The following is a 21554-nucleotide window of genomic DNA, read 5'->3' as shown; positions in this document are numbered from 1 at the left end:
GTTTGCACCATAATGGCAAAAACTTAGTCCATCCTGATCACACTTTATCCTCCATAAAACTGAGTAAAAATTTTGATTTTGAGGGTCTGTATAGTAAGTGCTCAATAAATGTTTCCTGAACAAATTAATAAAACTGCCACTAGCAACTTGGGTATTTAGTGCTTATTTTAAACGTTTATATTATACATTTATTTTCTTCCGTTATGCAGGCCTTTAACTTAAATAGTACTTAGCAAATTTGTCAGCCAAATTTGCATGGGAAATTTTTTAAAAAATATAAAAAATGTTACTGAGAAAAGTTTCCTCTTCATAAACCAGCCTCCCAAATTAAATATCATCAAAATGCGCCTTTCTCTATTCGGTATTTAAATATATACTGATTTACATAAACAAAATAATACAATTTTATTAGCTTTCATGTTTATTCAATGTCACAGGAAATTAAAAAAAGGTATCTGAAAACTGGTTATCTATTTAAATACCAATTGTTCATTATGGTGACATAATACTATGTGGTAGCAGATATATGCTTAATTTAAACAAATTCTTTAAATTCCTGACATTCTTCCAGGTGGGCAAAAGGAAATTTTAAAAATCAAACTTACAAGTCATAAAAAGATATAGAAAGTAATTTAACCTTTAATACCTGGAACAAGTTTTACAGCCACATTTGTAATGTACATATACAGTGGAGATCACTGAAAAAGCTTCCTGTTGCACTGCAGCAAGAAATTTTATAATGTAGATTAAACAAATCTGCTACAGAGTGCAGCAAGATAATCTCACTGAGGAATGAGATTTTCAAAATGAAACTTGTTACAGTGAGCTAAATATTTTCTTAATGTTATACAGTACATATTTTCAAAATGAACATTATCGCTGAATACTTTGCTAACAACTGTTAGCAATTAATGTTTTATACATACTTAATTTTACTGTAGTTAAAGTATGTGGCTCTCCAAATGTTAGTACACGAAATGTTAAGTTTAAACATAGTAAGATAATTCCCTAAGATAGAGACATTAAAATTTTGATCATTATTGCACCTATTTTTTCTACAGAAAAATGAAAAATTTACTTCATAATCCTCCCAAAAAATAACCAGTTTGTAAAATTACAGACGCATTGGCATTTAACATAAACAAACAAACATTTTTGTGAACTGATGTACAGCATTAATGTGCAGTGAAATTTGGTTAACTATGATCATGCAAATAAAAATCCTTCACAATATTTTTTCATATGTTTTATAAAATGGTCTTAAAGATATATGTCCATAAACATTTCTGGTGCAATTTAGTCAACAACAAAAATACAAAGCTATCCCTTATTCTTTATGTTATAGATTTTAAAACATGCCTTTTAACTGGTGAAATAGAAATGGTGTGTTTGGGAGAACTGAGCTAATGACATTTAAAAACCAACGTATCTTGACCTAACCTTAGCTGTCTTGATATATAGAGCAGCCTCCAATAATCACTAGTGTCAGTATTGTTGCCAATGAAGAATAGCTTGAAACTGAGAGATTAAGTCACAGTTCAAAACAGTTTTTAAAAAATAAAAGGCCATTCCATAAACATAAAGAAATCTTCAAAAGAAAAACAATCACAAGAATTTCGATATACATTGGACAATAGTAAAATGTCATTTTCCAAAATAGTAATTTCTTTATTATATGCCCCCCTCTATTATAGCCAATCTTGGAAATATACCTTAAACATAATGGTGTGTTATATGAAAATGCTCCATTGTTCAATGTGATAAATTCAATAAGTTAGAATATGATTTTCTTTAGTGATGTTAACCATGAAAAAAACATAAGAACATCACCTAAAATACCAAAATGAATTTAGGTAAGCATTAAGTAGTAACCTATATGTTTTGGTTCAAAATACAGTTTTACAATTATATAAAGGATACTGCCTTAAGTAATTTGTTTCTATATTTTGCAGATTACAATTAAGGAAGAAAAGACCTGTTCTAAATCCGAATAAATTTCCACTTCTTCCAGTCTGGACAAAGTGAAATTTCATTCAGTGTTCATAAGATCGTGACAACCACAGTAGTTGATATAGTTGGATGTATCACGTCTACTCTGTCCCTGTCCCCCAAAACGATATTTGGCTCCAAAATAAAGTACAATAATAAACTCTTGATGAAAAACTATGTTATGGGGCAATCTATCATATACTATGACTAAATATGAATTTACAGAAAAAAGCACATCCCATTTTCAGCACTTTTTTTCATAAACATGCAACTCACTATAAAATACAAAACACTTGGCTTTCAAGAACAGCTTTATAAAGACACACTGCATCAATAAAATTTTTCTTTCTGATTAACTTTACACTGTTAGGGAGAACTGGAATTTTTCTAACGTGTATATATCAGGTTTTTTATTATAGTGTAATAATTTGCTTTTTCCAAACATATTGTTCAAGAGGAAATATCTATACACAATAACATTGTAGACTATTAAAAACTCATTCAAATTACAGAATTTTATTGATACAGTAGATTAATGAAAAGTGAAGATAAAATGGGATAAAGAATTCAGTACATTATTTTATAACACACTCTTTAAAATTAAAATATTTTAAATCTCTTTCTTTTTAAAATTTTCATTGCCATAAAAGGCCAGAAAATTCTAGGACCAATACTGAGGTGTAAAGCAATTAAACAACTTCAGGACTATTTCACAATCTGCATGGTGTCCTCCTATCAACGGCATCGTTCTGGTGTAATGGCAGACAATTTAGCACCTCTGAAGATTAAGGGTGCCCAGGAGTAAACACTAGGTAAGATACACAAGGAGAAGAGACCATTTAACTCTCCAACAAATAGTGACATCAAGAAAATGACACTAGTTGTTGAAAAAATTTTTTCACAGTAAAATTGCAGAGAATACAAATACAAACACTGACAGATTACTGCTTAAGATCTATCCTAACAAACTCTTTTCAAATCAATAGATCCAATAAACAGTCGGGCACTGTCAGTTTAAAGCTGCAGATAAAAGCTATACAAGCACTTTAGAAGTCAGAAACATTAAAAAAAAGAAAAGAAAAGATATTTACAAGTTTCTTCTTTAGTTTATGTCTATACAGCCATCGCACATTATACTTTCACAAGACTCCATAGTCAATGTTATCATGCGTATGGCTACAGCATGTGACCACAAACACATGGGGTCACCAAAGTAAGGTCCAACTGTCCACTCTTCAGCAGTCCCATTTTGTGCATCAAGGGCTTTATTCAGCCTCAAGCTTGACAAAAAATGATTTTTCCAAAGCTTTCACAGAAAAACTTAATAATTACTTTTGTTCATCGCCTTTCCCTTTTAGAACTTCTCCGCCGTACCTTAAAAGAAAAGTCACCAGATGTCTAATTAAAATGGCATGCAGTAATTATTAATAAAATATACTGTAATTATTATTTTTTAATCAATCTTTACCCTTACTTGTTTATGATTTTCTTTGCTTTCCTGTCCACAAAACCTTTCTCCTTTCAACCGTCTACTTTGACATTACATATTTAGATTTCTATATTTGAACCCTTGCATGCCCATAAATAGCCTTTCCCAGAACAAAAGAGAAAATTATTTTACTTTTCTATTTAACAATTTTAAAGAGAAATGAATATAAGACATTGTTGACCACAAAAAAACAACAACTGCAAATAGGTTAATAATCTTTCTACTTTTGTTCTGTGGTAAAAAGAAAATACTTGGCATTTATGCACTTTACATTGCACTTAAAGTCGTCTTTCTGGGAAAGTAGTTACCAAGGATGGATCTTAATTACTATCAAATACATATAAACAATCTAAAACTGAAACATACTATCATTTACAGGCAAGCACTAATGAAAGCATAAAGCTTTAGTTAAAAAAACCCAAAAACTTCTGTATTAACAACAGGAATGAAAAAAGAACAAAGTTTTAAACTGAATTAATTTTGGGGGGTTTTCTCTGAGAAAGACTACAATCATTATGGACTCTTCAGCTTTATTGTGATATTAAAAAAAAAAACCCTTTAAAAAACAAGTCCAAAGCCGGGCTCGGTGGCTCAGCCTGTAATCCCTGCACTTTGGGAGGCTGAGGTGAGTGGATTACCTGAGCCCACGGGTTCGAGACCCACCTGGGCAACTTGGCGAGACCTCATCTCTACAATAAATCAAAAAAATAAATCAGCCGGACATGGTAGTGCACGCCTGTAGTTCCAGCTACTTGGAAGGCTGAGGTGGAAGGAACGCCGGAGCCCAGCAGGTCCAGGCTGCGGTGGCCGGGAGCGGCCATTGCACTCCAGTCTGGGTGACAGAGTGAGACTCCAACTCAATAAAACAAACAAACAAACAAAATAAAAAACAAGTCCTCCGAACTGAGACCACAGTTCAGCATGCTTTCCTACGGTCTTGGCCTACTCGTTCACATAAACGAATCCTAGTGCAGACAGGAGTGCTGATTACATAATAGGACAGAATAGCGGAAACCAACTCTGGGAATTGATTACAGAATTCATATTTCTCAAACAAAGATGGCTGGTGGAACTGATCCAAATCAGCATTAAATCAAGATAACTTACTTGTAAGTATTAATTCTATTTTTTCCAAAAATAAACATCAGAGATGTATTAACTGGCAAGGCTATTCATTACTTAAATTAAAAAAAAAAAAAAATCTTAGGAAGCACCACATCCCTATTTTTGCAAAAGTTATCTATCACCAATTTTATGAATTCTCATTCAACTTGTACTTCGATTCCAAAGGTTGATTTTAGTAAAGATATTTTTTATTCTGTGAACTAACTTCTAGTTTCTATGTTTCTATAACCTCAAACAGAAATATCAAACAGAAAGTTACAAAATACAAACAATCATATACTTAATGGGTATTGGTGCCCTAAAATCAAGGTGCACTTTAAATGCTTAAAATGTCAATATTAGAATGCTACTTATACTTGTCCACAACATTCAGTTTAGACTGAACATTTACACTCTCACTATTAGACTCTCACTAAGCTATACCCTTTGGTTTTGGGTTTCTATAAAAGATATTTCTACATTATCCAAGCTGGTAGATGAAATGACACTACAAGCCAATGAAGAAAAAATATAGAAAACTTAGAATTGTAAGAAGCAGCAAGTGCTAATATATCTAACCAAATATTTACTAACTCTATTTTATATCCCATACCACCTCACACAACACCCTAACAAACACATACATTTACCATAGAAACTTCCTCTTCCTCTGTCTCTTCCTGTGGGATATCATCATTGACAGGCGAGCTGCCCTGAAACACATCTACTTCTTCGCTTGAGTCATTTTCTTTAGTAGCTGCTTGTTTGGAGCGTCCTACACGGCTAGAGTAAAACACATGCAAAATAACGTGAGCATTCCAATCTTTAAGTCGCAGACGACCTCATTAGAGGAAGTGCTTCAAGTAGTTCATGAATCCTCATATCATTTTTATCTTCAATTTCTTCATGAGAAAGAAATTTTTTATATTCTGAGCCCTAAACCAGTGTTTAATCACAGAATCTTACATACAAATATCTAACAAGTAATAAAAATAAGTGTGACTGAGACTATATCATAAAGGATTTCAAAACATAACCCAGAGTCTGCTCGTCCTTTCATCTTTCCTAACTCAATAAAAGTTATCCATGTCCACTGAGCTGCTCAAAGCAGAACTTCTTCCTTTGAGCAGAAAACAGACTATTAGTCTTTATCTGGCTTTACACAGTCTACTTAAAGAGCTCTCACATACATTCACTTTCCTCCACACCTCCTTGCTACCACCTAATGCAAACCTTTCCCACCTCTTGCCTATTCTCTTTACGAAGCAATCTTTTAAAGATACAGGAACAGACCATGGCACTCTGCCTACAGAGCTCCCCGCTGAACTGAGAAGGATTCTGCAAAATCCTTAACACAGAATACAAGGCTCTGCAGATGGTCTGTGCCTACTTGTCCATTCTCCTCTCTTTCTGCTCCCCAACTCCCCGCAACTACAATCCAGAAAACTCTTGTCTTCCTTCAGGTTCTGATTTTGCCAAGATCTTTCTCACTTCAGAAACTTCAAATATAGTATTCTCACCACCTAGAAAGTTCCTCTCTCTGCTCTCTAATGCCTACGATCCCCCCAGCGCCCCCCCCTTTTTTAAAGAGACAGGTCTCACACTGTTGCCCAGGTTGGCACCATCATCTCACTGCAACCTCGATCTCCTGTGCTTAGGTGATCCCCCCCCAACCTCAGGCTCCCAAGTAGCTGGGATTAAAGGGGTGTGCCACCACACCCAGTTAATTTTTTTTTTTTCAATTTTTGTAGACACAGGGTCTTGCTCTATTGTCCTGGACTCAAGTGATCCTCCTGCCTCAGCCTCCCAAAGTGCTGAGCTTACAGGCAGGAGCCACAGCACCACCACACCTACTTCTCAAATAACTGTCTCAGTCACTTTCCAAAGAGAAAACTTCCCAACTCTCCAATCCTCCTACTACATTCTCTTATAGCACCCTAAATTTTTCCTTCAGGGCACACATCACAATTCATAATTTCATATTTATATGTTATTATTTAATGACTGTATGCCCATTAGATAGTAAGTCCCATGAGGACAAGAACCATGTCTGTTTTGTGCCCTAGCACCTAGTGCTCTCTGAAACTTAGGAGGAATAAAAAATATGCAAAAGTGCCATTTAACCAAATGGCTGTCTCTTGATAAACATTTATATTTTAAAATTAGGAACACAGCTTATCACTGCTATGAGCAATCCAATATATGTATTATTTAACTCATGCTCAAATCAAGTAACTTTTTTACTTAGTTCAGTTTTTCAGGATTAACAAAAGCAACTATAGAAATAATATGGGGAAAAATGGCAATCTTTTTCAGTTTCACTAAAGTCAGAACAAGAAAAACAGACAAATCATAACACCATTTATTATACTAACTCTGAAAAGAACTTTCCAGGGAAGGGAATACAAGATTACAGAATCTCTCCTTGTATTAATTTTGTAAAATAAATACTTGTTTAGTTTAGAACATTCATAGAACTTATTTAATTTTAGGACAAAACACAAGTCATTTAAACCCTTAAATTTATGATGCCCAAATATAAACAAAGATTATGAGATTTATGTCCTTATTACATCACATATATTTAATATTCCTTAAGAATCCTTTGTTTAGAAATAGTGATTTCCCTTGGTTGAATTCAAACACATTTATAAAGCTACTACAAAATGTACTTACCTTTACTTTTAACCTGAGAGAAAAATTACAAGGAAGAAGGTATGAAGTACTAGATAGACTTTTCCTCTTCCTGTGAAACACATGGAACAGGAAAAATGCTAAGATAATTCAGTATTTAACCAAAGTGTGTTGGCAACTCTGAAGAGTCAAGGTACTGATGTAATTATATATGGGAGTATTCTCAGAAAAAGTGTGAAGAATTTCTGACTAATAGAAGACATAGCTATTTCCACTTACATAACTAAGGAGAAAAATACTGCCAAATCTACAAATTGCAGCATTGATATTATTGTGATATTAATAATTTTGGGTACAGATTGTTATGTGTTTGTGTGAACGTCCAAAACTGTATATAGAGAAAAATTATTTATATTAGAAAATACACAAAACTAAGATATCAGAAACTTGACATCAATGTGATAATTAATTTATGTGGATATAATTTTTTAAAAATTATGCCTGTTACTTTCCTACTACAAGTTCAAAGTATAAAAGCAGACGTGTAAGACCTATTCTTTTTTTTTTTTTTAAGGAAAAGTTGCTAACGGGAAATACAAAGAAAAACTGTAGCATGGAATGATAAGGCAATCCAGTCAATGTGTGGTGACTATTTAAAAATACCTATTTTTTTTTTTTAGCTATCATAAAGTCTGTATAGGAAATAATAAACTATTTGATATTCACTTATAAAGATTTATCTGATCTGTAAAAATGCACAAATGTTACCAGAGGGTGAACTGGAATATCAATCGCCTAGTGAGTTTATAAAAATTTTATCTTACCTAGTCTAATGGGCCTACATATATGGGCTTTAAATACAGCAATATGTATGCTTATAAATTTATGAACTTTTGCAAAATAATTTGAAATTGGTTTGAAATTTAATATGATTTACAACTTACACATTTTTGGGGGGTTGTGATGGTGATGGCGTTTTTGATGGTCTTCCTCGTCCTTTCTGTGGTGTGGATTGTGTGGATTCAACTGCACTAGTTTCAGGAGATTCTGCTCTGCTTTGGGGAAGACCCAAATGTGGACAGCATCAAATTATGATTTATAGTATAGTAACTAAATAGATGCAGCTTAGCGTTACACACACTCACCTCTGCTGTGCTCTCCGTGACGCTCGGTGCTGTTTGCTCTTGGACTTCTGCTCTGTATTTCCACTCTGCCTTTCTTCTTCCTCCTCTTCTTCTGCAGCTGTAGGCCCAGATTTTTTTTTGCTTCCTTTCTTAGAAGTTTTTGTTGTTGGCTCTTCTTTTGCTGTACCTCCACCGAGAGGTTTTGGTGGCCGGCCCCTTTTTCCCTTCTTGGGTGGACTATTCTGTTCATCCTCATTTTCTAATATATCTTCTTTGAGCCTCTTTTCCTCAGGCCACTGCTGTTCATCCGATTCTGAAGCTGTATGGCCTCTTTTCCGACCTCGCTGACTACTTTTCGGTTTCTGTTCCTGTACCAGCTTAGTCAGGTCATCCATACCTAATTTCTCCTCTGGATCGGTGACAGGCGTTTTTTTCCGGGCTCTAGGTTTCTCCAATTCAGACTGGGGTAGGGGTGAAGGTGGGGGAAAAAAATCACAATGTATATTTATAAAATTGTTGGTATGCATATTTTGAAAAAGCAAGTAAAAGAACCCCAACATATACCTAAATAAAGTATACAGTTCTTAAATAAATCAGAACCATAACTACTTATTTTTATTATTTTTAGTTTTAAAAAATTCTCTGGGTTAAGAGTATAAATTTCCATCTTACTTTTAAGCTGGAGAGTCTTAAAATGAAAACTCACAAGATCAGTATCTTATTAAATTATAAATTTTTGTGAAGAGAAGAACTATTTCATAAAAAAGAACATTCTAAAATTCAGTGTCTGGTCCCAAAGGGAACTATACTAAACTATCTGTTTTCATAGTGAATTTAAGTAATTCTAATTTTACGACACAGTGCATAACACATAAAGTATCAACTATGCTGTATGTCAAGCTTACAACATAATAAAAGAACTATTTTTATTTTATAAATAAAGGTTGCAAGATACAAAAGTTAAACATGTTCAACATTTATTAAAACTTTTGAAAATACTTCTGAATCAGAGATACTGCTTTTTTCTAGGTGTAACTGATTAATAACAAAAGCAATTAAAAAAAAAAGAGCTGAGTGGAGACTTGGATAGGAAAATTGGCATGAAAAACAAAGATTTTAAATTAAAAAAAAAAAACCCCAGTCTACATTCAGAGAATTTATGTGTGAACCAGCAGATAGAGATTGAATAAATTTTCTAAGGACTCAAGAATGAAGTATATGTAGGAATACTTACAATACAAAGTTAACTTCCAAAAACTGTCTTAATTTATACTCTCAAAATTCAATGAAAACAACACAAACTAGTGAATTACCTGTAACTTTTTGCTTAGTAATTATGTCTCCTATCCATAAGCTACCTAGTTATGTCCTTGGATATCATGTCCTTTGTCTACTTTGTTTACTAGACTGTTAGTACAGTCTTCTATACTTTTGTGTGTGTTTAAATGCTATTTCCTATGGACTGAATGGCGCACCCACCCATATGTTGAAACTCTAATCCCTCAATTTGATAGTATTTGGAGACAGGACCTTTGGGAGGTAATTTGGTTTAGCTGAGGTCAAGAGGCCCTCTCCCTTTATAAAAACAAACACCAGAGAGCTTAGGTGCCTCCTCCTTCCCCTGGGCCCTTGTGAGAACAGTGAGAAGGTGGCATCTGTAAGCCAGGAAGACAGTACTCATTGGGAAACAAATCTGCTGGTATGCTTATCTCATACTTCCAGCCTCCAAAACTGTGAGAAAACAAATTTCTGTAGTCTAAACTACTAAATCTGTGGTATTCTGTTATGGCAGCCTGAGTTGACTAACACACTATTGTATCTTGTTTTAGAATAGGATAGGAGATGAGGTTTTAAACTGTCTTTCCCACCCCCAAGGAGATATCTAACCATTTCAGAATCACTAATTTGTAATGTTTCTTTTATTTTGTATAATGTTTTGAAAAAGAATGCTTCTGGGCTCTTGTAACAGAAGCACAATATTTTATTAATTATAACTAAATATTTGCATCTGGTAGAGCCGATCCTATATTTATCACTTCTCTTTTAGTATATCTATTTATTCTTCTACATGAAATAGAAACAAAAATCATGTTGGGATTTTACAATTACATATTCACTTGGAAAAAACCACCATCCTTTTTTATTCTTATTTTTCATATGGGAACATGGCATGTCTTCTCTCTTCAATTTTTCTATGTATCTCAGTTTTGAGATTTTTCTTCACATAGGTCCCCCTTACTTCTTTTTAAGGTATGTCAGTTGATCGATCAGCCAACTGACCTATCCACCTACCTACCTAATTTCGTTGCAGTGGTTATTATAATGAAGAAAATCTCCTTTCCCCCAGATGTACATGTGGCAGAAAGCAAAATTACCAGAGTAAAGTTAGTTATATACACACACATATGGATACCATGCTGTATTCTTAGTTCCCAACTGATTCTTTTATTTTTCTAAGACTACAAAAGAAACAATGAGTCTGTCTCTTCTTTTTCATTGTTATACCTCTGATTCCTACTGCAAGTCTTCCTTAAGTGATTGAACATTCTAGACCAATTTTTAAAAATAGTGGTGGCAGCAGGTTGCTTGTTTTGGTCCTGATTTTTTAATAAGAATGTTTCAAGTATTTTGTGTTTAAGAATGACTACTAACTTAAAACAGACAAAGCTGTTAGCATGTTAAGGAAATAACCTTCCAGTACTACTTTACTAAGAGTTTATATAATGAATTTTAAGTTTTACACATGTCCTCCTAACATGATCTTAAATCATCTTGTTTTAGTTTTTCTTACTCAGCTTACTAATTTACTATATTATTATATTAAAATATTTTTAACACTATCCTTACATTCTGGTGGTGGCGGAAGATATATAAATGGTTGATTAGTTTGTTAGTATTTATTTAAAGTTTTTGTGCATAAATTAAAAATTAACTGTTGCTACTCAAAAGTGGGACCGTAAAAAAATTATTAAAACTAAATTTTAAAAATGTCACTTCTAATTTTAAATACAATTCTTTTTGATGTCCAAAGATCTAAAAAGGTGGTTAAATGCCTTTATGCTTTAGAAAAGGTTGATGATAAAAAGAAAACCCACTGTCTACTTTCTTGAGATTATTATAAAATAATCTCGTTTCCTAAAATATCACAATCTCATTTCTTTGACATTTTGCACTGCACTGCTTTAAGAACAGAGAAAGTACAAAATCAAGGTTGGGGCAGGAAATACGTTATTGATAAAGCTAAATATTTAAATGTATGTGAGGAATAATGCCTTTGCTGTGAAATTTCAATATGAAGATGGGAGAAAGCAAATAAGATGGCATTCTTTCACTCTAATCAATTGATCTTTAAATTGAACTTGTGTCTCATAAAACTCATCTCTTTGAGGATATTTCAGTCGAAATTAGTTATTAATAAGGTTCTCCTAGCATCTCTTAAAAATGGCTCTAATGTTACACACTATCCATGCCACAAGAGATAGCAAAAGGCCTCATTACAATGATACAAATAAATCTTAAGAGCTCAGAAATTCAAAACTGTTCAGTGAAAAACAGAGCAGACCTCTCTTTGCCCCAAAACACAGAAGCAAATGTGGAATTTCTAGGATATCAAGATATGAAGAATTAAGAAAAACCATGTTTGCCAACTTTAGAGAGAATGAGGACAGCATGTGAGTTTGGGTGTGGTAAAACATGGGTGTGGTGTTTGTGGCCTGGTTGACTTTTCCAACAAATGAAAGAAATCAAGAGCTTTCCACTTCTGACATGTTCATGCATGTGGCGACCAACTCTCATGAATGATAATAATGGAATTTCTGCACTAAAAGTGAGAACTAGGACTAGAAGACATAAGTACCTTTTCCGATTCAAGGATTCTCTTCTGTAAATTCAGATAACAAGATTCCATTCAGGCTAAGTGAACAATTTTTAATTTTGCTTTGGTGAAATTTTTAAACAGTCAATAAACATCAGAATTTACACTGTACACAGTATAAAAATTTAGTAAGAATTTTAGAATAATTTTTTTCTAAGTGGGAAGAGAAAGAATCTGGCAAAATAAATTACTGGAGAAACCTGAAAATAATCAAAGTTTCTTGAATGTATAATGTTAGGCTAGTGGAAGACAAGAAAAGAGACAATACTATTTCAGAGAAGCAAAAGTAATTACTTTATTGATAACTTCCTACCTCTATTAACCAAGTAGATTCAAACATTTTTACTTTTATTATTATGGTAACCATTAATCAAAAGCATTACTAATTATTAACAGCAATAAACTAGCAGCAAAAATTCATTTGAACTAAGTTACTTATTCTGATAAACCTTACCAGATAAATATCCACAGTTTACAGATAAGAAAACGGATTCAGAAACCCTAATTAGTTATTTAGGAAATGGCTAGAAGTTGATATGGAAAATCAAAATGAGTCCAATATTAAGTATATGGAGTTGTGTTAAAATGCATAACTGTTTTTTGTAGAACAAACCTTTACCAAAATTGTCTTCAAATGATATTTACAAAGTGTGCCTATTACACAAGTTATCATTTCTTTAACATTTAAAAACTAAATAAGAACTTTATGAAAACTACAGAATTTTCTACCTTACTAAAAGCTTATTTAGCAAAAGGCTCCACAAATCAACTAAATGGAGAAGCCTTTAAGGACCCTCATTCCATTCCCCTCTCTAAAGCTAAGTCTAAGCACAATAATGTTGAAAAAACAAACATGCAGACAGGAAAAAGCAAAAACAAGCAGTTCTCAGTATAGAATTGGCATGTTTGATTCCAAAAACCTACAGAAATAAGATTTCTTATCACAATGACAAGAAGCACAGAGATTCCATATACTTAAATTACACAGAAAATAATTACAATCTCAAATTTGGGATTAAAACCACTAAAATAAAATCAAATGTCAAATTTAATAGCAATGTTAACGGTTTCAGTTTAAAAATTACTATTTACACAGTAAAATTACTATTAATAGTACTATAAAATCAATGCAAATATCTCACCCTTACAAGATCAGAGTCGTCTCTCTTGTCACTTTTTTTCCCCGGCAAAGGTGAAGACATTGTGTAATCTTCATTTTCACTGTGATCCATTTCAGAACTATCAAGCCTTTTAATACAGACATTTACATTACAATCAAATAACTTTAAAAGCTTTTTCTATTCCTTAGTGTAGCTTTATACAGAAAAGTTCCATTTGTTTTCAAAAAATGAATCAATTTAATCTTACATTTTGTACTAAATCAATAAGCAAGAAGTTCATTTAATCTAATACAGTAGGAATTTTTTAAAATCACAGATTAGTTTTTTCCTAAATCTTTTTAAAAGCTAAATTCTATTTTGTGGTGGGACATACAGCAAATTTAAACTTTCTGGTAAGTTAGACTTAGACTGGTTTTACACTACAACCTGCCTTGTTCATTTTTTTCCTCTCTGTAGCATTTTATACCTTCTAACACACCATGATTATTATACTTAGTATTTGCTGCCTACCTTCCCCTACTAATTAGTATGTAAGCATGACTTTCCTGTCGATTTTGCTTATCAATGTATGCTAAACACTTGAATCAGTGCCAGCACAGAGTAGGTTCTCAACAACTGTGTTGAATGAATTAATAGCATATGCCCTCATACATCAGTATAAAGGTCCAGGCGTCCATCCTGGGTGATCTCATCTTTATCTGGTTTTTAAAACCATTTTTATATTGTTAAACCCTAAATCTCAATCTCTGGTCAGCTACCCTGAATTCTAAACTCACATATCCAATTGTCTACTCATTACTTCACTTAAAATTCTAATAGGCAACTGAACAGCTAAAACAGTTATTTGGACACTCCTCTTTTCCCACCTCCCCAAAACACACATATGTAAACACAGAGTCTATTCCTCCTCAAGGCTTCTACATCTCAGTGAATGGCACCACCATCTCTCCAATTATTCAGATAAAAAACCCAGGATACATTCTTAAATACTCCCTTTTTCTAGCTGTTTACATCTAATCCACCAAGACTATATGGATCTAACATCAAAATAAATCTGAAATTTGACTATTTTTATTAATACCATCTTCCTTCTTTATCCCTTCTCTAGATTACTATTAGCTGTCTCCTAACTGGTTTTTCTACTTCAAATCTAGCTCCTCTATAGTATATTCTGCACAAATTATCAGGGTAACACTTGTAAAGCACAAATTAAATTGCTACATTCCCTGACAATATCTTTCAGTTACACTTAAAAATCAAATCCAGATTCCTTACCATGGTTCACAAAGTTCAAACATAAGCTGGCTACCTCTCAACTTTCTCTTATCATTTTTCCCTCATTCCTACTCTCCAACCAAATGGGTCTCTCAAACACACCCTTGGAAAGAGTCCTACTGAATATGGAGGAAAAAACATAACAAAATAGATTGGTCAAAAGTTGAAAGAAAAATTTAGAGTGACATATATTTAAAAAGTACAGTAAGAAAATTAAGACACATTTGTGTTAACTAACAATGAGATATAAGCAAACAAGGGGAGTCGATTAAGATTTCTGGGCAATGAAATAACATGATAACAGAAGCATTTTTAAAAAAGATTATCAATAGTCATACTACATATGTAGTTGACAGGAATAAGGAGGGGAAATAGAGCAATAATAAAAGGAAATGAACTAGGTGATGACAATAAAAGAAGTACAAAATACCATATAGAAAAAAATCAGCAAAACTTAGCAAAGTGAACAAAAATAGATAGGGAAAAGGGTCATAGACAGTTTTGAGGCTCTTAGCCCAGATGACTGGGTGAACTAGGTCATCTTTGATTATAATCAGAAATTCAAGGGAAAAAAAGCAATTTAGAAAATGAGTTGGCGAAAATGTTTTCAATCGTGTTACAACATATAAGGTCATTTTCTAGAAATGTCCAACTGATATAGCTCGAGTCACTTAGGTATCAGCCACTAATACACATTAATACAGGAACCAAGAACAAACAAAAGGACAGATGCAATTTCTTCTTCTAGTCCTGCCATACTATGTGCATTCAATAATTTATTCATTATAAGAAAACTGGTAAGCTATTTTAAAATGACTCTTTCCTTCTTTACTGATTGGTTATAAACAATGCAAAAGACAGGACAATGTCTCATAATAATTTGGTAAAATCAATAAACAGTGGCTGCTTAGCCCTGTACAATACTTTGCTGGTAACAAAGAAGTCCTAACACTTATGCTAAAACCAGCGAACGGGTGAATTTTTTTTTATTCTTTCTTGGAAAGGAAAAAAAAAAAATTTTTTTTAAACAAAAAAGTTTATACATGTACATGGCAAAAATAAATTCAAATTATACCAAAAAGTATAAAATACTCTCCTATACTAGGTTATCATAAAAGATTCTGTGCAGTCATCTGAAAACTTGTCTGCTTATAAAAACAAATGTGAATATAAATCCTTTTTCAAAACTTACACATATCCTAATATTGTTCCATACACTTTGCCTTTTTCACTGAGTAACATGTTGTGGAAACTCTTCCACACTAGCTCTGAACTCATCATTTCTAGTGACTATGTAGAAATCATTATATACAATGCCAGTTTTCCAATTGCTGGACACCCAGGTCAGAAACTAGTTTATGTGTTCTAGCACAGATTACCCCAACAAGCTAAAGAATGAAAGGCTAAGATAGAGAACCTGTCCAAAATGAGCAAGCAAATATATGAACTGGTGACTGACAATGTTGGGGAAAGTTAAGTACTACATGAAATTGCACTCACTGACATGGAAGGTGTTACATATTATTTTAGATCCCATAGCCTTGCTGGAATCCTTACATGTAAACTGTGATAGTTCTTCTATACTGACCTCCCCTTTATTCTTCCAGGAGAGCTTGGGTTTGAGCTGCTGCTTGCATTGCTTACAGTTTCCATTCGTGATGATTTGGTCTGAGACTGTTTGCCTGCTGATGACAGCGGCTTATTAACAGCTCCTAGAACATTGGTTGTTTTAGGCTGAAATGAGAAATATGTCTTTTTCTATTTGGTTAAAGCCAAAAGAAACTTACATGTAGTAACCATAAACAACACCTCTATCAACGTATTGACAAACAAATAATTAAAAATGGTACCCATCCCTAAGCAAGATAAGAATCATAAACTGAAAATCACTTGAACAAATTAAAAACTATATAGACAGCATAGCAGTCAAGTCTTAGTTATCTGAAGAAAATGGTTTACATAGAAAGGGAGAACAAATGAAATGCATAAACAATGAAAACAGATAATTAGACTTTCGCTAAGGAAGAGCATAAGAAGATGCTTTTTAAAGATGTTTATTCTGATATTAGGATAAGATGTCTAAGGATTAAGGTCTCCTGTGCTTTATTACAAGATAAAAAGTAAGTGCATGTATCTCAGAGAGGTATCTCAGAGAGGTATACTCTCTGATAAATATAATTATTTCTCACTAGTAAGTGGAAGATAGCTAAAATTTTATTTTCTACCTTGAACATACATATTTTTGAAGGAGTACAAAAACACAATTAGCCAATAATCACACTAAAATAATCTACCACATAAAAATTAAAATGATTCTCAAAACCTACTTTGCCAGGAGTAAAAAATGATTTCATTTCTGGAGGCAGATAATTTTTGGTGTTACTGAAATTCTACAAGCAAGGGAAAAAGAAGTCGTCAGTGAATTTTAAAACACTGTATCTATGAAGTGGTTTAAAAGCCAACAAAGCATACAGCAGTTTTTTGTTTTAAAGTACATACTTATTTAAACTAAATAATCAGTTGAAACACAAAATTTGAGTCACAGACTTTACTGTAGTAAGCTTAAACTAACATCATACCAACTCCAATATTAACAAATCATATTTGAGCTCTAATTCGCATACAGTTTCTGTTATCTCAAGAAAATACATACTTCTGTAATAACACCCTTCAGAGAAAAGACCACATATACTGTTACCTTGCTCACACCAAGGTGAATGCTTAAAAGGAGACAGCCCATTTAGCTAATGAGTAAACCTTCAAGTCTGCTCCAAATTTCTACACACTGGTAAGACTTTAGATGACATTTTGCTTTAACAAAAAAAGAGGATAGTAGTCATTTCCAGAATTTGTTACTCAATGTGCTTAGATAAATTATGAGGTTTTAAATAAATTATGAGGGATTGTGGAAAACACCTTTTATAATTCATACAGCAGCTGGGATTTTTGGAGAGTGGTTTGGGAATATGCTTGTGCTCCCAGGGTCTTGGGCTTGTTCTAGTGTCTGTTCTCTGTTTTCTCATACCAGTTAAGAATCCCAATGAAGTCTTTACTTCAGACAGTATCTCTATCAGCATTCTCCTTCCCATTTTGAACAATGGCCATTAATTCACAAATCCACATGCTTTGATCATATTTTTGTCTGTGCCTTTAGACCGGCTTAAAACTAAACACAAATACTAGGTCCCATTCTAACTAGTCTTTGAACCATATTTGTGTCCTCCAGTTTGGCCCATACTCTGGCCTTAAGCCACATTCTTAAAACTCATGGCACTCTTTCCTCGCCATTAACAGTAGGCCAGCTCTTGATACTGATCCTTCCTGGTCATCCCACAACCTATTGCTCAGAAGATGTTTTAATTCAACTTACACAAATTCTAAAGTAACTACCTTGTCAGGTTGAGTGAAAAAACGAGCTGGTAATACTGGGTCTTTAGGAGATTCCAAACTATATGTAGTACTCTTTGACATGATGATATTCATGGCAACATCACACACGGTGTATAGTTTCTGCAATGGTATTAAAAAAAAAAAAATGAGTCAAGTTGGCATCCTACACTCTGTAAATAACGAGTAATTCTGGAACATGAATCCAGTCTAAATAGTAAATTAATGAAAGCAGCAGCAAGTATAAGCATTTTAGCCACACTACTGCTCTGATTAATTAGTAAGATTACTACTAATTCTATATTAGTAATTCTAATTATTACTAATAGAAATACTACCAATAGAACAATTATTTGATGCTGTCTATAAATATTACAGAAGTTTCATACCCTACATCCAAATGTTTAAATCAACATGAACCCATAATTATTTACAAAGAATTACATACTTCATTCATTTTTGCATCATCTGGTCCTTGGGCATCTTTTGTTTGTTTAATATTTTCTACCATCTTTCTGATAAATGCATGACTGTTATTTTCATTTTTAGCCATTAATATTTCCAGAACAAACCAAAGACATCTAAAAAAAAAAAAAAAGAAGAAGAAACAAAATCCTTTGTAAAATACAGATACAATGATTTTAAATATAAATACTATGAACCCAGATTAACTCCAGGAGGGGAAAAAATTTCAAAAAGAAACAGCTACAGTCAGCAAGGGAAAAAGACATGTCACACATACATATAATAGTCAGCAATGCCAACATGAACTTATAAGGCCCTTTCTGAAAGTCTCCCATTTTCAAGGAGGAAACACAAATGGTGGGGAAAAAGAAACATAAACAGTGGAAAGAATCAAGTCATTTTAACTCCCAGGAAGTAAAGACTGCCTAAAGGAATAAGTAGTTGGATTATGGATCAAATGAGGGCTTAAGACGCAAGACTGACTGTAGAGCTGATGGGAAGTCTTTAAGAGAATTTAACTACCTTATTAAATAGTTAAGAATCTTCATCAATAGAGGTGAAAAGTCATACTGACAACGACACAAACTGTCTTTGCTTAATGAAGGAAAAATAAAGTTTCAGTAGACCAGTTTTACAGTTAATTGCACACAATTCTATTCAACAAAAAATGGAAAGTGCTTTGTCTATGTATTATATGGACTGAAAGGGGCAGAGTTATAGTTGATGCCCAGAAGAGAAAAGTAATAGGAGAAGGAAGAGAGGGAAATGTGAAGCAAGGTATTATTCTACAACAGAAAAAATAACCTTTAGATCTTAGGTACGGGATAAGTCCTGGAGTGCCTCTCTGATAGAATGGAGATTACTCATAGTTATACAGGGACAATTGAGAAATACAGCCAAGAATGTCTAGTAAATTCCAAATGACAGGTATCTATTTTAAAAACCAATGTTCTCTGGTAGTGAGAGGTGGCTAGAAGTTTTTATAAGTTATAAACACTCTAACACAAAACTCATTTTGGGAGAACTAATCATTTATTTTTTAAAATGAAACTGGCAAAAAAAAAAGGGGGGGGAATGGCTGCTTTTTCCCTTGTCATGAGAGGTTAGCATTAATTTGTTTTTATTCTCCTGAGGTATATTTCTATGTATTAAGAAACTAAGAATTAATTTCCTTAAAAGGAAACTAAAGGCATAATAAATTAATTGATTCAAAACCACAAAGGTCATATTTTATTATAACAGAAAGAGGACCAAGTCTCAAGCATATATAAAGGTCTATACTGGTCTTAAAAAGACTTGTCTAAATATCACTATATTCCCCTACTGTACACATGTACAGTGTTTTCAGTCTCTCAACAATAATCTTTGAAAGAATAATGAAAACTATAATCTCTAACTAGATAAAGATATCAATGAAATCTTAAGCAAGAGTAGTCGATTATAAACTTGGCTCATTATTAAATCAGGCCATTTTCTCTTCCTGGAGGAAGATAGTTACTGCAAAGAAAAATGTGATTACTACATGAGTAAAGGAGATTATAATTTCACCTCACATGAAAACCTACACACTTTCAGAAGAAAGTAAAAAAAGACAAATGGAATGAAAACTTTTAATGAATTACTTCAATAGAAAAGAAATGTCAGACTAGTAGAGAAATAGAATTACAGTATAGTAATTATGCTTAAGTTTTGGGAAATTACATTAAAAACTGTAATATAAAACGATGGTATGAAAAAAGACATGACAGCTAATAGAGGAAAGAAACTTAAAACGCCTAAGAAATGAATACATCAATACACTAATTATAATTCAGACCTCATTATCAACATTCAGGGGAAAGGACACCTTGCAGAAAATATGGAAATGGGAGGGAACAAATCTTACTCTTTAACATCCTTAAGTTGTTCGATATCCTGTACTTTGACATAATCTGGATCATGTGCCAAAAGGTGAATTGTATATGGAACAACATACTCTGGTAGAAGAGACAACAGCTTTTCTAAAACAGAAAAGAAGAAAAAGAAAAAACAAACAAAAACATACAGGTTAGAAAACCAAATCTTATACACTCTTTCACACTGTATTTCCTGCATCCCAACAGTTTACCTCAATATAGCTAGAAGAAAAACATATCCTGCACTGAGGTACATGATGAATTAAACAGTTTATTCATCCATCCACCATGTCTAATGTGGAAATACACCATGAGCTGAGGCTACAAAAACACATATTTCAGTTTTAAAATGCATATAGGAAAAACGACTCAAACAGACTATATTCAAGACTGAGAAACGTAAGATCTACTTTTACTGTTATGAGCCACCCTATGTTTACTACTCTTTTGTAAGTGGCTGAGCAAAATGAAAAACAGCTAGTAATCTTTCAGAGTCAACAAAACACAAGATAGGAGGTAATGGTTGATTCTATTTGTAACAGAAGAACAGATATAAAAGAACCAAGTTAAGAGTTTCTAGGGCATTTTAAATAGCAAAGAAACACCATTCTTGTTTAAATTCAAATACTTTTATATGTTGACTGAGATTAGCATATGATGTCAGAGAGGTCAACATGGGAATATGAAGTTTAACAAAGGGTATGCAAAAAGATTCACATTCATATTCTAGACAATTTCAATTTATATTAATTTAATCAAAATAAAAATTTTAATCAAATGTTTAACTTGATATATAATATCATGTATGTCAATTAAGTACCAAATTTTCTTTATTTCTGTTGCTGAACTTGCAGAGAATAGTTTGCATATAATACCATTCACTTCAAGGCAGGCACAGAAGGAAAAAAAGTAACAAGGTTGAAAATTTAGTAAAATAAAAATGAAATTCTATCAAATATTTATTGAATGTTTACCACATTCCAGGCCTATATTAGAATTTTGAAATATAAAGATGAGTAAGACTAGGTAAAGAGCTCACAATGCAACATAAACAGAGGCAGAAGCTATTCGTCAAAGTGAAAGATGCCTCGAAATAAGAATAGCTAACACATAGTGAGTACCTCCTTTGTGCCAGTGAGAGAGACAGACACAGAGAGAGGAAGAGAGGAAGAGAGGGAAGGGGGGATGGGGAGAGGG

The 21554-nt window shown here is 33.0% G+C and overlaps 1 protein-coding gene across 6 annotated transcripts in view; it reads right to left on the bottom strand.

The window, feature by feature from the left end:
• Positions 1 to 403: 403 nt before the first annotated feature.
• The window catches only part of PDS5B (PDS5 cohesin associated factor B), a 126631-nt gene continuing 105480 nt past the window's right edge, over positions 404 to 21554 (bottom strand). Inside the window, exons 26-35 of one of the 6 annotated variants that reach the window (XM_008055400.2) lie at positions 20348 to 20462; positions 18446 to 18578; positions 18001 to 18120; positions 16938 to 17000; positions 16199 to 16344; positions 13363 to 13462; positions 8362 to 8801; positions 8161 to 8271; positions 5227 to 5365; positions 404 to 3363 (exon numbers count right to left, since the gene is read on the bottom strand). In XM_008055400.2, coding sequence (XP_008053591.1) covers positions 3328 to 3363; positions 5227 to 5365; positions 8161 to 8271; positions 8362 to 8801; positions 13363 to 13462; positions 16199 to 16344; positions 16938 to 17000; positions 18001 to 18120; positions 18446 to 18578; positions 20348 to 20462 — 1403 coding nt within the window. In that variant the 3' untranslated portion in view covers positions 404 to 3327. Of the gene's footprint in view, positions 3364 to 5226; positions 5366 to 8160; positions 8272 to 8361; positions 8802 to 13356; positions 13463 to 16198; positions 16345 to 16937; positions 17001 to 18000; positions 18121 to 18445; positions 18579 to 20347; positions 20463 to 21554 lie in introns of all 6 variants that reach the window. The other 5 variants (XM_008055396.2, XM_008055399.2, XM_008055398.2 and 2 more) reach the window with 5 other exon arrangements.

This window comes from Carlito syrichta, unplaced genomic scaffold, assembly GCF_000164805.1.
Source record: "Carlito syrichta isolate Samal-C Ts95f unplaced genomic scaffold, Tarsius_syrichta-2.0.1 Scaffold301846, whole genome shotgun sequence".
In the NCBI taxonomy this organism is placed as follows: Eukaryota; Metazoa; Chordata; class Mammalia; order Primates; family Tarsiidae; genus Carlito; species Carlito syrichta.
This window is presented reverse-complemented; position numbering and strand designations above follow the sequence as displayed.